This window comes from Lissotriton helveticus, chromosome 1_1 (genome assembly GCF_964261635.1).
Source record: "Lissotriton helveticus chromosome 1_1, aLisHel1.1, whole genome shotgun sequence".
NCBI classification, from domain to species: domain Eukaryota; kingdom Metazoa; phylum Chordata; class Amphibia; order Caudata; family Salamandridae; genus Lissotriton; species Lissotriton helveticus.
The window spans coordinates 2,091,545,937-2,091,558,838 of record NC_136057.1 but is presented as its reverse complement, the minus strand read 5'-3'; the positions used below and the strand labels follow the sequence as shown (position 1 = coordinate 2,091,558,838).

Sequence of the window (12,902 nt, the reverse complement as noted above, 5' to 3'; positions counted from 1 at the left end):
TTGGGACACTCATTATGTTTCCAACTGCAGAGTCTCAGCAGCCTCTAGTGTGGTAGATTCCTGATCTGATCACCCACCTTCCATACCCTATGTATGAGGCCAACAGAGGTACAGACTAAATGCATAGGTCTCCTGGCTGATACACATGGTCTGTACCTCTGAGAGGCTCATAAATAGAATGGGCCTTTCAATGCATCTATTTCCTGCCTGGGACTGCCATATGTAGGGAAATCAATATCTCCCGTGCTCAGAGTACAAACAGCTTGCATTTCAAGGCGATTGATTTGCTATAGCCCCACTTTAGGGGCTTGTTTCACAGGTAATGATGACAGGCCACTAATGCATGTTGTTGGTTGGCAGTTAAGATTTTCCAAAAGTGCTCATGACGTGTTAGCAGAAGCACTTACATCAATACACTGCTCACCAACAAGGCAAAAATCTCTAAGATGGGCGGTGCTCAGCCAGAAAGGTAGAAACAAGGACCTCATTGCACCAAGTGAGATTTAAATTAGCTTCATTATGTGTAACTGTCTTAAACTCAGATGGGGCACAGTAATTGCACATAAATACTTTGGTCATATTACACCATTGTAAAATGGAGTGGCCTAGCCTATTTAGTGCCGTAAGACGTGCTAGCCAGACCAAAAGCTGTTTCAGGGACAGAGAAAGACCTTCCTTTTTCCAAAAGGCTTGTTATCATTAGACAAATCCATTCCTGTAGCTCTTCTTCATGCCTATAACAGCAAAGTTTACTATCTTTGTTCTGTTTTTATTAACTTTTGAATTTTGTCTGAAAATAAATAAATATTTCATAAAAGAGAGATGCATGTCTTTGAAAGACTGATTTAATATACATTGTTAGGCACAATTTAGTTGTGTTGAAAATTGTAAAATGAACCTTTAGTATTACAGAACATAATGATACAAAGATTCACGTTTTTGCAAAATCTTCTGATTCCTGACAGATGCAGCAAATCCTCACAGCATTCAGACCACTGGAGCCAGCAGTAACACATTTGCTGGTAGATTTACATCTGACAGGAATCAATGGTTTTTACATAGCTGTCCACTTCTAAAACAGAGCCAAAATTATTTGGTACATTTTAGCAAAAGAAATTGTGAAAACATTAACCTTCTGAGATTGAATGACAACCTGAAATGGTTAATGATAGCAATAGTGCACATACAGCCTGATTCAACATACAGCCTGATTCATCAAGCTAAATTGCACTTGCAAAGGGCAAGATTCTCAGAATCTTGCCTTTTGCGAGTGCAATTTTTGCATTTGGGATTCATCATCCCAAATGCAAAATTCGCTATTAAAGAATTTGCACATTTGCGAATAATTGCATTTAAGGAATCTCTATTTGAGATTCCTTAAATGCAATTCATGAATCATTTTAAAATTGCGAAATTGCAATTTTGGGCCGCTATTTACCGAGAGGTCAGACCTCGTGGTAAATAGCAAAAACTTAGAAAAATGCATTTAAATGCATTTTTCTAAGTTGCATGTTACACACATACATGTCCTTTGGACATGTGTGTGCACAACACCAATATAGATTACATTTCAGGGGTGCTACAGGGTGTCCTTTGGACACCCCTGCACCCTTAAAATCGCATCCTTATTTGCGATTAGCTAATTGCTAATCGCAAATAAGGAATAACTCCCCATTCATTCCTATGGGCCTGTAGGCCCATAGGAATGCATGGGGAGTTATTCCTTATTTGCGATTAGCAATTTGCTAATCGCAAATAATGAACATGTAGGAATCGCTATATTTTTTGCAATTCCTACATGAATCCCGTTTTGCATGTCCTTAATAGCGATTCCTTATGAATCGCTTTTAGGGGCTCGCAAAACGGGAGAATGATGAATCAGGCTGATAGTTTGAACTTTTGGGAGACTTTCGGTGGTGTCCTATGTTTGACAGGCATTGACATACTGAAGTAGAAATGGATGTGCTACAGTATTTATGGAAATCCTCCATTAAATCTATTATATAAATAGTAAGTTCAACAAATGTGAATAAATGCCTTACCGTTTTTACAATCTGCTGGATTTTCTTGCGCATTGGGTATTCAGAAAATGGAGTATTCTGTTTTCTGAGAGTTTGTTCCAGACCTTCTGCTCGAACAGCAATCTAATAACAAATATTCAAATGTAAGTTTCTGTATGACAGCGGTGATATATCAATTAGGAACATGTTGATCTCTGATTTGGTATATAATGAATTGCAATAGTTATTTTCCCTTACAGTGGTGTCTCATTTGGCCTTTGGTGTGCAAGGTTCCTCTCATTTCCTGTTACACACTTAACTATATCTGCCTTTATTTATTTAATTTATAAGGTTTTATATAGTGCGATCATGACCCAAGAGGGTATCAAAGCACTTTACATATAGTCAGGGAAAGGAAACAAGTGGATCAAAATTAAACAATACAGTCCAGAAAGAAACTAGCTGTCACAAGGTCAATGAGAGGAGAGAAAGTCCCCCTGAAGTGCAAGGCAGATATGTAAACAAACAGGAGCATAGGTAGGAAGTTGTAAACCTGAGTAAAGAGAATGCTCCATGACATCATACGGAGGTTGACTTTGTGAATTCTAGTTCAGAAAACTATTCATCAGCAATGCTTTAACTTCTTTTTTTAAAGCAGCAGTTAGAGGGATTCAGTCTGGCTTTGGGGCACAGGAAGTTTGTAGGTTTTCTTTTAATGAAATTTCTGTAGTTTCAAAAATAAAGTACTGGTGCTTCAAGAGGACCTGCAGCCATCAAATAACACCAGTTTAAGTGCAAGGTACAGTGGGGTGTTGAAGTGAAGGGCTTTATGGGTTATGCAGCCAATTTTTTGCTGAATCCTAGCCTTGTACAGGAGCCAGTTTAGAGATTTCAAATGCAGTGAGGTGTGGTTGTTTCTTTTGGATCCGGTGGTGAGCCTTGGTGCAGTGTTAAGAAAGTACCTTATAGCGCCATCTTGTGTCTCGGTAGACCACAGAGGGTTGCACTTTCATAGTCCAACCTGGAGGGTACTAGGGCTCGAACAATAGAATTGAAATCATCAGGGGGAAAGAAGGGTATCTTTTCTTAAGATGCTCATTTGGAAATTTGCTCCTCTGGTGCCAGTGCTGATGTGCTCCTGCATGTTCAGGATCTTATCTAGTGCTATTCCCAGTGGTGTTGCAGAATCTATGATGTGTGGTACGCAGTTAAAAACAGTTCGTTGTTTCACAAATATTCAATAAAAGGAGATTGCTTGGGTGGGGTGATTAGGAGAAATTCTGTTTTCAAGAGTGTTAAGTTTGAGATGGTTGGAGCTCATCCTGTTTTTTGTTTCAAGAAGAGTTATGTTGAGGGAACTGATATCTTCAGGGAAGAGATTTTCAGTTACAGTTGGGTGTCACTAGCATACATGTGATAATGGAGGTTTGATGGTTTCAAGATTTGAGTTAAAGACTCCATGAACAGGTTGAAGAGAGTGGGCAAGAGTGTGGAGTCCCGTAGACCTCCTAGTGTGACCGGTGTGGACTTGGACACGGACTGATTGACCTTGATTCTTTGCATCCTATTGCAGAGAAGCAATATAAACCAGTTTAAAACAGACCCAGATAGACCCATCCGGCGTTCTAAGAGGCTGTCATGTTTGACAGTATCAAAAGCTGACGAGAGGTCGAGGAGGATTAGAAGGCAAGATTCATTCTGATCCAGCATCTTTAACACATCATCAACTATGTGCATTGTGGCCTGTCAGTGCTGTGATTCCAAGGGAAGCAAGAATGGAATTGGTCTATGTGGTTGCGAAGTTGGACATGGACTCATTTATTGAGGAGCTTCACCAGAGTCAGAATGGTGGTGATTGGGCGGAAGTTGTTGAGGTCTTCGTTGTCTGCCATGGGTTTTTTCAAAATAGGAGTTAGCTGCCCTACTTTAGACTATCAGGGATCATGCCGTAAAGTAGGGATGCATTGACTATCTTGGTCAAAATTGGCATATAGAATTATTCATCTCATTGAAGAAATTTGCAGGGAAGTGCATTGAGGGTTTCAGTGCTTTGGTTAAAATGACAATTCCTGCATTCCTTATTTACTGGTCTAGAAGTGGGGTCATTTACTATGGCAGACTAGCAGTCTTTACCTCTAGGATATCAGCTTCTGCACCGGTGATGTACCCTCGGGTTTTGGCAAGCAGGAACACGGGGAACATTGTGTTTGCGCTGTTCATGATGAAGACATCTGCAGTTGCTCCAGCCATAACGGCATCTATAGTAAAATAATAAATGCATGTTCTTTTTAAAAAATGGCATAGATGGTTCATCATCCTGCTGCTTTATTGTAACACTCCCAGATGCTCATGACAACTTAAGACACTGTAAAAGATTCCTAGTTTCCAGGACATTTGTAGTTAATATTAACACTTCACAACATCAAGGTAAAATGCATTGAACTTGAAATATACAAAGGATTCAGAGAAAATGTTGTCAGCATACATTTCACAGAAAGCCCAAATGTCATTTCTAACTACCACCTAAAGAAGCTGATCATCCATGTGGATTTATGAGGAATATGTTATTGGCCAAGTGAGGCATGCGTCACATTTGCAATTCATATACATGTCAATAGAGGCACCTTCTACTAGGAACCACATTTGGAAGTACGTTTTCACAGGATGCACTATTGAATAGGTATATTCTGAGTGGTGTCTCATTCTGAACCATTGGCAGTCAATGTTTACCACCTTAGCACTGTGTGGAAGTAGGTAAAGCCCTTAATGATCGATTGTCACAGTCTAGGTATTTCTTATCCATCCAAATTTCAGTTTGAATAGCTCTTATCTGTGTCACCATCAAATATGTGGTGAACACTCAATAGATCAAGGAGTCCTCAAACAATAATTTTACTTTCCATTCTAAAGCTAAGAGCTCATTTACTTTAAATATGGGTTCCTGCAGATCTCCAGATCAGAGATGCTTGGTGTACGCCTGGTATCAACAGCAAACTGACTAAAGCCTGTCAATGTGGAAGGTAGATATTTAGTAGAAGATACATATTTTGTCGCCCTGTGTTTGTGTCAGACCACTAACATTGGGTACTGAAGGCAATCATGATAGTGAGTGAAGGTTAGAAGTGTTCTATAATTTCAAAATGTCTTCTGCCTGTAAAAATGTGGATAGTGTGGAGGATGAATATTTTGAAAAACGTGAATTACTTGCATTTATCTTACATGAACACTATTTCTTAATTGTAGTCATAGTTCTGTAGAACTTTAAAGGTCACCTATATATTTTTTTTAATATGCATTTGTATTGAGCTACATGAAAGCTGGTTGGGTTTTGGAAAGTTGAATATAGACAGTCAAAACAAATTAAAAATTGCTCAAGTATCTTGTATGCATTTTATGTACTTACATTGGAATGAACCTATGTGTAAAGCTTTGCTGTAACGATAGCTCATTCTGTCAAGCATGGGGTTCAACATCTTTACAGCAACACTGGAAGCAGCAGCTCTAAAGGAAATTATGGTAACTCTCATCATTGAGGTTTTGTTACAGATGAGTTAGCATATATGATCACATTTTATTATAAGTTTCTATCCATAACATAACATTCTACTTTGATGCTTACACTTGATGGAGCGATGGGACACGGTTTCTGGATAAGGCCTTCATCTGTGAATAGACGAAACTTGCGAGTTGCAGGTTCACTTTGCTCTCCTTTGATGCAATGTTGGCGATGGTTGTCACTAAGGCGAGGCCAGGCTTGGTTTCAAACAGAACCACAGAGGCCATCATCCGGACTTCAGTACGAACCCGGCGGTCCATGAAGATCTGCAGAAGAATTTCCTGAACCTACATAAAGAAACATAATATATCTATTTAAATATAGAGGGTGAAAACACATCACCAGTATCCGGTGATGCACATCTACCTTTGTACAAAATCCATGTATTTGCACTGATAAAGAGCTTGATACCCACAAGACGCTGAGGGGTGAATAGTTACTAAAGAGGCGCCTTACAGCCTAGAAATTTCTTCATCTGTCTAAGATGATATCAAGATTGCTGACATGCGACATTCACTTTTTGTCGAGCTTTCTAATTATCTATCTTTATTGCAAGAATAACGACAGAATCACCAGGTGATATGAATGTTCTACTAAGATTCAACAGATCTAGATGACATACTCAATGTACCACCTCATAGGAAGCAACAATTTGTGATTTAAAGTTATATTTCCAAAATGTGCATGTGATAAGATGTTGCAGAATACCAGTGAAGTAGATACCCTCTACACACTCTACACAAGATGTGTCCTCTCAGTGAGTGAACCTGTAGATTTGTTAATGTGCCTGAACCTATAAAGCTCTGGCTATGAGAATCCATATGTTAACTTGAAATAATGTGTGTTACCATAAAGTACAGTTTGTGCCCTCTAGATTCATATTTTGTCTTCCTTACAAACCTTATTTTTTGTAAAGCAGTGCTTAGTGGAAAAAGTTCAGAAACCCTGTATGCAAAACTGTCAGGCCAGTAGTCTTAGCTATCATAATATAAGAATGAGAATTTTCTAAATTTCAGAGACTCCATACACATAGATTTTGGAAGTGCCTCTGCGGAAATTGATGCAAATCAAAATGTTCCATACCAATTGGCCATGCTTATCTGAGACATAACCACATTTATGCTTCAGAGGCATTTTCTAATATTATGTTTTAAATTAATGATGAATATTGAAGAATGGGAATCATTGGAAATTATGTTACTTTAGTAGATGAACCAAAGTGTGTTAATCACTTGTGGAGGTACAAGTAACAATGTATAATAAAGAAACACATTGCAAAATTATCTGCTATCTTTCAAATGTTGTCAGAAGTAAGACGCACTCTATTGTACCATATTGGATCTCCAGTAAATTGCACGTAGGATACACCTGATTCTGACAAGACTTCTGCATCCCTCAGGTTTTGTTTGTGATTTTTATATCAGAAACATCACTGAACAAAAAATTGTCCACTTCCTAGAAAGTCTTCCAGAATCCCTCACAGAGAGAATAACTGATTTTGTTATCACCAACTCAGTGGACCATGTGATGATATTCAATTACATTTGTTGTGTTGCTTTAAAAGGAGGCAGACCTAAGTGCCTGAACAATGAACATCTTTTTCACTAGATTCATTAAACTGAAAATTGTGGTGTGCCTATAGAATTCGACTACTTTGGTACTACACAGACCTTCCATGGAAGGCTAGATGTAATCTTATTGCTAGGGGCATATAGTAGATAAATGAATGTTTCCTTGGCCAATTAGCGATGTTTTATGGTTATCTGAGATATCTTCAAACCACTCTCTAAAAGGGATATATACTGACACCAGACGTGAAATAGGACATTTTACGAAAACGTGCCCAAATGAAAGTCGGGGACACACACGTATGATGGCACACATATTCACATGTGCTGTCTCATGTGATTTTATTTGAACAACATTTGGAAAGACATCAATGAGAGACAGCACCACCAAGGTGTAAAGTGGAGCCAAGATCATGAAGGATGAATTGTCCTTTAATAACCCAACAGACAATAAATCAGTGCACACAGCAACACATAAATTACATTATTAATTGTATTTTTCATTAAAGATAAGATAAAGATGAAATTCTGAGTTTTTCTAGGATTTTTTTATGGTGCTCGTATTTAGGCAAACAAATATAGTGCTCAGGGTGAACTATTTAATTATTCTTTTGATTCTGGTACGCATCTTAGTATGATTTTTTTAATGAATCTTGCTCCTTCTGTCTTACCCTTCTCGGATCCTCCTTCGCGATGTTCCTCAAAGCCATCACTGCATCAGTCTGGATCCTAACAGGGAGCTGATATGCGCTGGAGGAGAATCCTGGCAGGAACTTCTGGATGCGCTTGATACTGGCTGGCTGTCCTGCATTCCCAAGAGCCTTCAGGGCCAGCGCCATGTCCTCTTCATGGGCATTGTTGGCCGCCTCAGCTGCCAAGTCATGGAGTGGCTGCAAAAGAAACACATCTAATGCTCACCATTTTGCCCCTTTCCTTCACTTTCAGGCTCTATCTCCCATTCTTTATTTTTGCCTTCTATTTATGAATTAAATTTTACTACCCAAAATTCAGGCACCCTGTCTAATGACCTCTGTGTCTTTCTTCCCTCCTCTTCCCAGAACCCAAATGAGGGGTGGTTTGTGTTTCTGTAATTTTCACTGCTCTAGTGCCATAGCAGTGAATGACCGGATTTCAAATCCAGTTTCCAAGCTAATGGCTCTCCTTGAAAGCCACAAACATGGCAATGCATTGAACTTATTGTTAACATTGCTCTACATAAAGCACAATTATTCATTATAAGGTTTGATTTCTAACCATAATATAGAGGAAAAAGTAATCTGTCACAGAGGCACCAGTGTTCTACATGAGTGATGATCTGGACATGCTCAATGCATGCAGTAACATTCTTTCCATTGGGTGGATTCTAACTAGTGTGTGAAAATGACTGGTACTTATAAGAAGTTGAGGACATAACATGCTTATTTCTGGATTTTTTATTCACACTTTCTACTGGTGTCTACCTGGTGGTATGAATACAAAATGGTCACAGATGCTGTGTTTTCATATTAATGCACATACCTTAGTGCTTAGGTTGATTAAAGCACACTGTTTGTGTTAATAAAAAAAAATGGAAAACAATGTCCTTGTCAATACTGAAAAGTTACTCACAGATAGAGCGTCCTCAGGACAGGAAGAATGTGCACCACAGTACTTGTTCACAATGGACCCGTATGCCAGGATCGCTGCCTTATAGACGACAGGGGATTTCTGATGTTCTGTCTCTTTCACTAAATCCTGCACGGTTATAGACAGAGGTTAATCACTAGAAGTTTGTAGACCATATTTATTTTATACACCACACATGGTATGGACATTTCACTAAATGTTTGCAAATATGGTTAAAACATAACAGATGGCAAATAGATTACAAAAACACATCATTGAGGTATATCATACAGGGCAGCACTCTACATGACAATCATTTATCAATTGATTTTACAAGAGTGGACTTAGTTTACATGCCCCTTTGGGCTATTTGTTGAATTTCATACACGGATGGCACCGAGGTTAGACAGCTAAGGATATATTGGTGAGCCAATATGTTTTAGCTGTGTAAAACCAATGACAGGGTGGTTTTTAAAAGTCAATGGTGGCATTAAGGTATTTCCTAAGCAGTTATAACACAGCCAAAATTAGAATTTCATTGATTGGTAATACTATCAAATACATAAAATGCTTCAAAAAAGCGTAAACGTAAACAATTCAAAACAAACCATTTAAGTAGAGTGTGGAACTTAGAATATGCATCCTAAGTGTGGCATTTTCACAAATTGCATCAAACACCAAAATGATGGAAGGAATGCTAGAATTAATCTCAACCACTGCAATCACTTGGGGTTGCATTCCAGTCAATTGTTTTTCTTCCACCATGCCAATCTATCAGAGTCCTGTCAAATGAAAATCAACCCTGATCCTGTTCCAAAGGGAACACTTCAGCCCAAACTGCTAGAAAGGTCCCCGATGACACAAGCAAACCCAGACCAGTTGAAGTGCATTAATGGTTGAAAAATTATCTGGGTTACTTGTGTTCTCATTCAGAGGGGACCTAGACTGAAGTTTAAGCTTGGCTGTTCCTACTGGAGCAGGACCATGCTAGACGTGCACAAGGCTGGTCTCTATCTGAAGTGGCATAGTAGGTGAAACAGAATGCACTGGAATGCAAACCAATCGCTTATCAGTGGCTGAGGCTTTTTACAAGCATTCCACGCATCATCTTTGCTTTTTCCTCCACACATTGTCTTAAGTACTACAGGAATGTCCAGTTTGGGTCTGGTGTCTATTTTGTCTGAAGTTATACCTCACCAACAAAGCTTAAAAAAGCCAAAACCTTTCTGGAATTGCAGGTGCTCTCATTTAGACCATGCCTCAGAGTTTGTGCATTATTGTTCCTATTGGAGTAGGACCTGTGCTTATTTGCACATCTTAAGTTTCATACTGGGCTGAAAATCCTAGACTTGAATGCAGCCTGAGAGATTGCTAGTGTGTAGGAGAGTAGGATCTGCTTACTATGGTTACCCCCACTTTTTGCTGGTGTGTCACAGTTTTTTTTTACTTTAGTCTGGCTGGGGTCCTGCTATCCAGGACCCCAGCCTAGCTGCTTCCTCTCTAAATTGATTGATAAGTTTGGTTACTAGGGTACCCTTGTGAGTCCCTAGTATACAGTATCCTAGGTACTAAGGGCATAGGTACCCCAGAGGCCTACCAGGGGCTGCAGCATATATTATGCCACCCCTGGGAAGCCTTCCAAAATGAAACTACAGGACTGCTACTGCAGCCTGGGTATGGTGTGCATGCCCCCTTACTAAGATATAGGTTACCTATATCTACCTTAAATAACTGCACTTAGAAACATATCAGTCACTCCTATGGCAGGCCTTATCAATCCTGAAGGCAGGGTGTTTGGTTTCCTGTGAGAGGGTGCCCATGCATGAGCAGGACCCCTCTGCAGCTTTCGGAATCCATTCTCGGAGGCTGTTCTGTGATGCAGCCAGACCATATACTCTTAAGTGCATTATAACCTCACGGTAAATGCTAACTTTGGGATGGCTGCATGGAAACATGTTGTGTTTGGTGTCAAACACTTTGGAATCCTACCCCCGCCAGTCCTGCCAGCGGGGGTAGAATTCCACCCTTCTATAGGGAGAGACATGTGCACACTGGTCTACCTGGTAATATTTTAAAAGAGCCCTTGCATCACAAAATGGATGCTGCAGCCACAGACACGAGTCTGGCCTCCTGCTGCTGACTGAAACTCTGGCAGGGGAGGCCTAATAGGTTTCCTGTCACTGGGAGGTGTAACCATCTCCCAGACAGGCTTTAGTGTATTGGAGCTGGGTGGGTGCACTCTGAGAGTGCCTTGATGTCTGCACTGGGGGCACCTTTGGTGTCCCTGTGCATAGTCCAGTTCAAACCGGTTGCAGGGACACTCAGCCCCTGTTCTTGCGCAAAACTGTACAAAGGAAATGGGTGTACCCACCCCTCTTTCCAATATGTCGGTCCCCAGAGTATGTCCAACCCCTTTCTTTAGACTAAGTAAGGACCCCTGGCAACAGGACTTTAGATTTCACCTGGCCGAAACTCTGAAACTGAATCCTGGAACTTCGACACTCAACTAAAGACTAGAGGATGGAAGAATCTCCCTTGGGGTCAAGGAGTGACTCCCCTGCTCAAGCAGGCATCAAGAAAGCATTTGTCGGTCTGCATCTCCAAAGCTCCAGCCGGACTCCGAAGTAAATGCAGCCCAGGAAGAGGATTTCCAGACTTCTTGAATGCCGACCGGAGTCCCCAGCAAAGCTGAGACCTGCAGCCCTCACAAGTGATGTTGAACCGGAACTGTGCATTAAATTCTCGACATGCCTTGAAGTTGTGCTATGGATTACTTGTAGCCCAAGCCTCGAGCAACTTCTGCACTGAAGATTGTGGGCCTAAACTCCATGAGTGTTCCCTGAGCCTGCTTCTTGCATTTCTGCTTGAGGCTCCTTCGCGATCTAAGGTCTGTTGACTGGTGGGTTCCTGTGAAGGCAACTCTACTTTTCCTTGGGCTTCCCTGGTTGCGCCAGATGTGCCCTGACTCTCCACCACGTGGTGAGTCCCCCAGACCTTGCTGGACTGCACCGAAGCATTGCTTTGATTCCTGCGTGGGTTGCTATTGCCAAGGCTTGTTTGGTCCAATCCGGGCACCGACACCGCAGCGCTCGACATCCTTTGTGGGACAGCTCGAATCCAGATCCTGGTCATCGTCGACGCCTCCTGGTCTTCGTGGCTGAAGAGTCAAACTTCACCTTCTTCACCTGAAATCACCCGACATTGGTGGGCATCCGCCTATTGTGCTCCTGGTCACTGGCTACTGACCCAGACTCTGTCCCCTCTGCTTTCAGGTTCTTCACATCTCTGATCCAGGCTTGGATCCACCCGTACACTTTCCTCTTAGACTGCAGCAGTACTTTGAAGCAGGTCGCCATTGGAAACGACACCGATTTCCGACACCAAAAGACACCTATGCACCCGGCTTCCCTGGATGAGGTAACTAGAGTACTCTGGTGCTCCTGCGGGTGTTGACTCTAGAACCCCTTAAGTCTAAAGGGGTTTGCTCCAAGTCCTCCTCGAAGTGTCCCTTTACTTTAAATTTCCAATTTGTGGTTCTTATACCACTTTCTTAATATATGGTTTGATACGCCCTTAGGGCTCAACGTATATTGTGCTAATTTACTGTGTGATATTACGTTTACTGTATGTACTTTTGCCGCTAGCCTCATAAAGAGACTAGAGGGATGTGTTTAGAATAAATACATATATTTTATATATATACCTGGTTTGGTTCTCCTTTCATTCGGTCATTCACGAGATTATAGACTGGTAAAACAAGCTGCTTTACATTCCTCCAAGACTTAACCTTAAGGCTGCTCTCCACAGCTACCACTAGGATTTCTTTCAATAAAGGTTGTCTTCAACCTACCATCAATAAGGGTTGTTTGGACTGGTGCAAGGTGCCCACTATATTAGTGGACACATATGCCAGACTGAGACTTTTTGCAAGCATCGCCTTGGTTTTTTTTATTCATTTTTACAAATTGAACACTACAATAGTTAAACCACAGCTGCGATGACGTGATAACAAAATTGAATGACATTTTAACACTGCACATTCAATGAACTTGCAGTTTATTCTGCAGGCATGCCCTATACCAAACCGCAAATCTTTCTTATCTCAATCAGGGAAACAAAAATCACCAGGTCCCTTCACAGACAATCAACTATTTGGGAAGGGAAGTCGTATTA

At 40.8% G+C, this 12,902-nt stretch overlaps 1 protein-coding gene across 1 annotated transcript in view; it reads right to left on the bottom strand.

The window, feature by feature from the left end:
- LOC144756196 (vitellogenin-A2-like) overlaps nt 1-12,902 on the bottom strand; it is a 73,764-nt gene that overhangs the window by 49,730 nt on the left and 11,132 nt on the right. Inside the window, exons 10-15 of the mRNA XM_078645805.1 lie at nt 8,733-8,858; nt 7,796-8,014; nt 5,620-5,843; nt 5,404-5,501; nt 4,134-4,258; nt 2,043-2,144 (exon numbers count right to left, since the gene is read on the bottom strand). Coding sequence (XP_078501931.1) covers nt 2,043-2,144; nt 4,134-4,258; nt 5,404-5,501; nt 5,620-5,843; nt 7,796-8,014; nt 8,733-8,858 — 894 coding nt within the window. The remainder of the gene's footprint in view (nt 1-2,042; nt 2,145-4,133; nt 4,259-5,403; nt 5,502-5,619; nt 5,844-7,795; nt 8,015-8,732; nt 8,859-12,902) is intronic.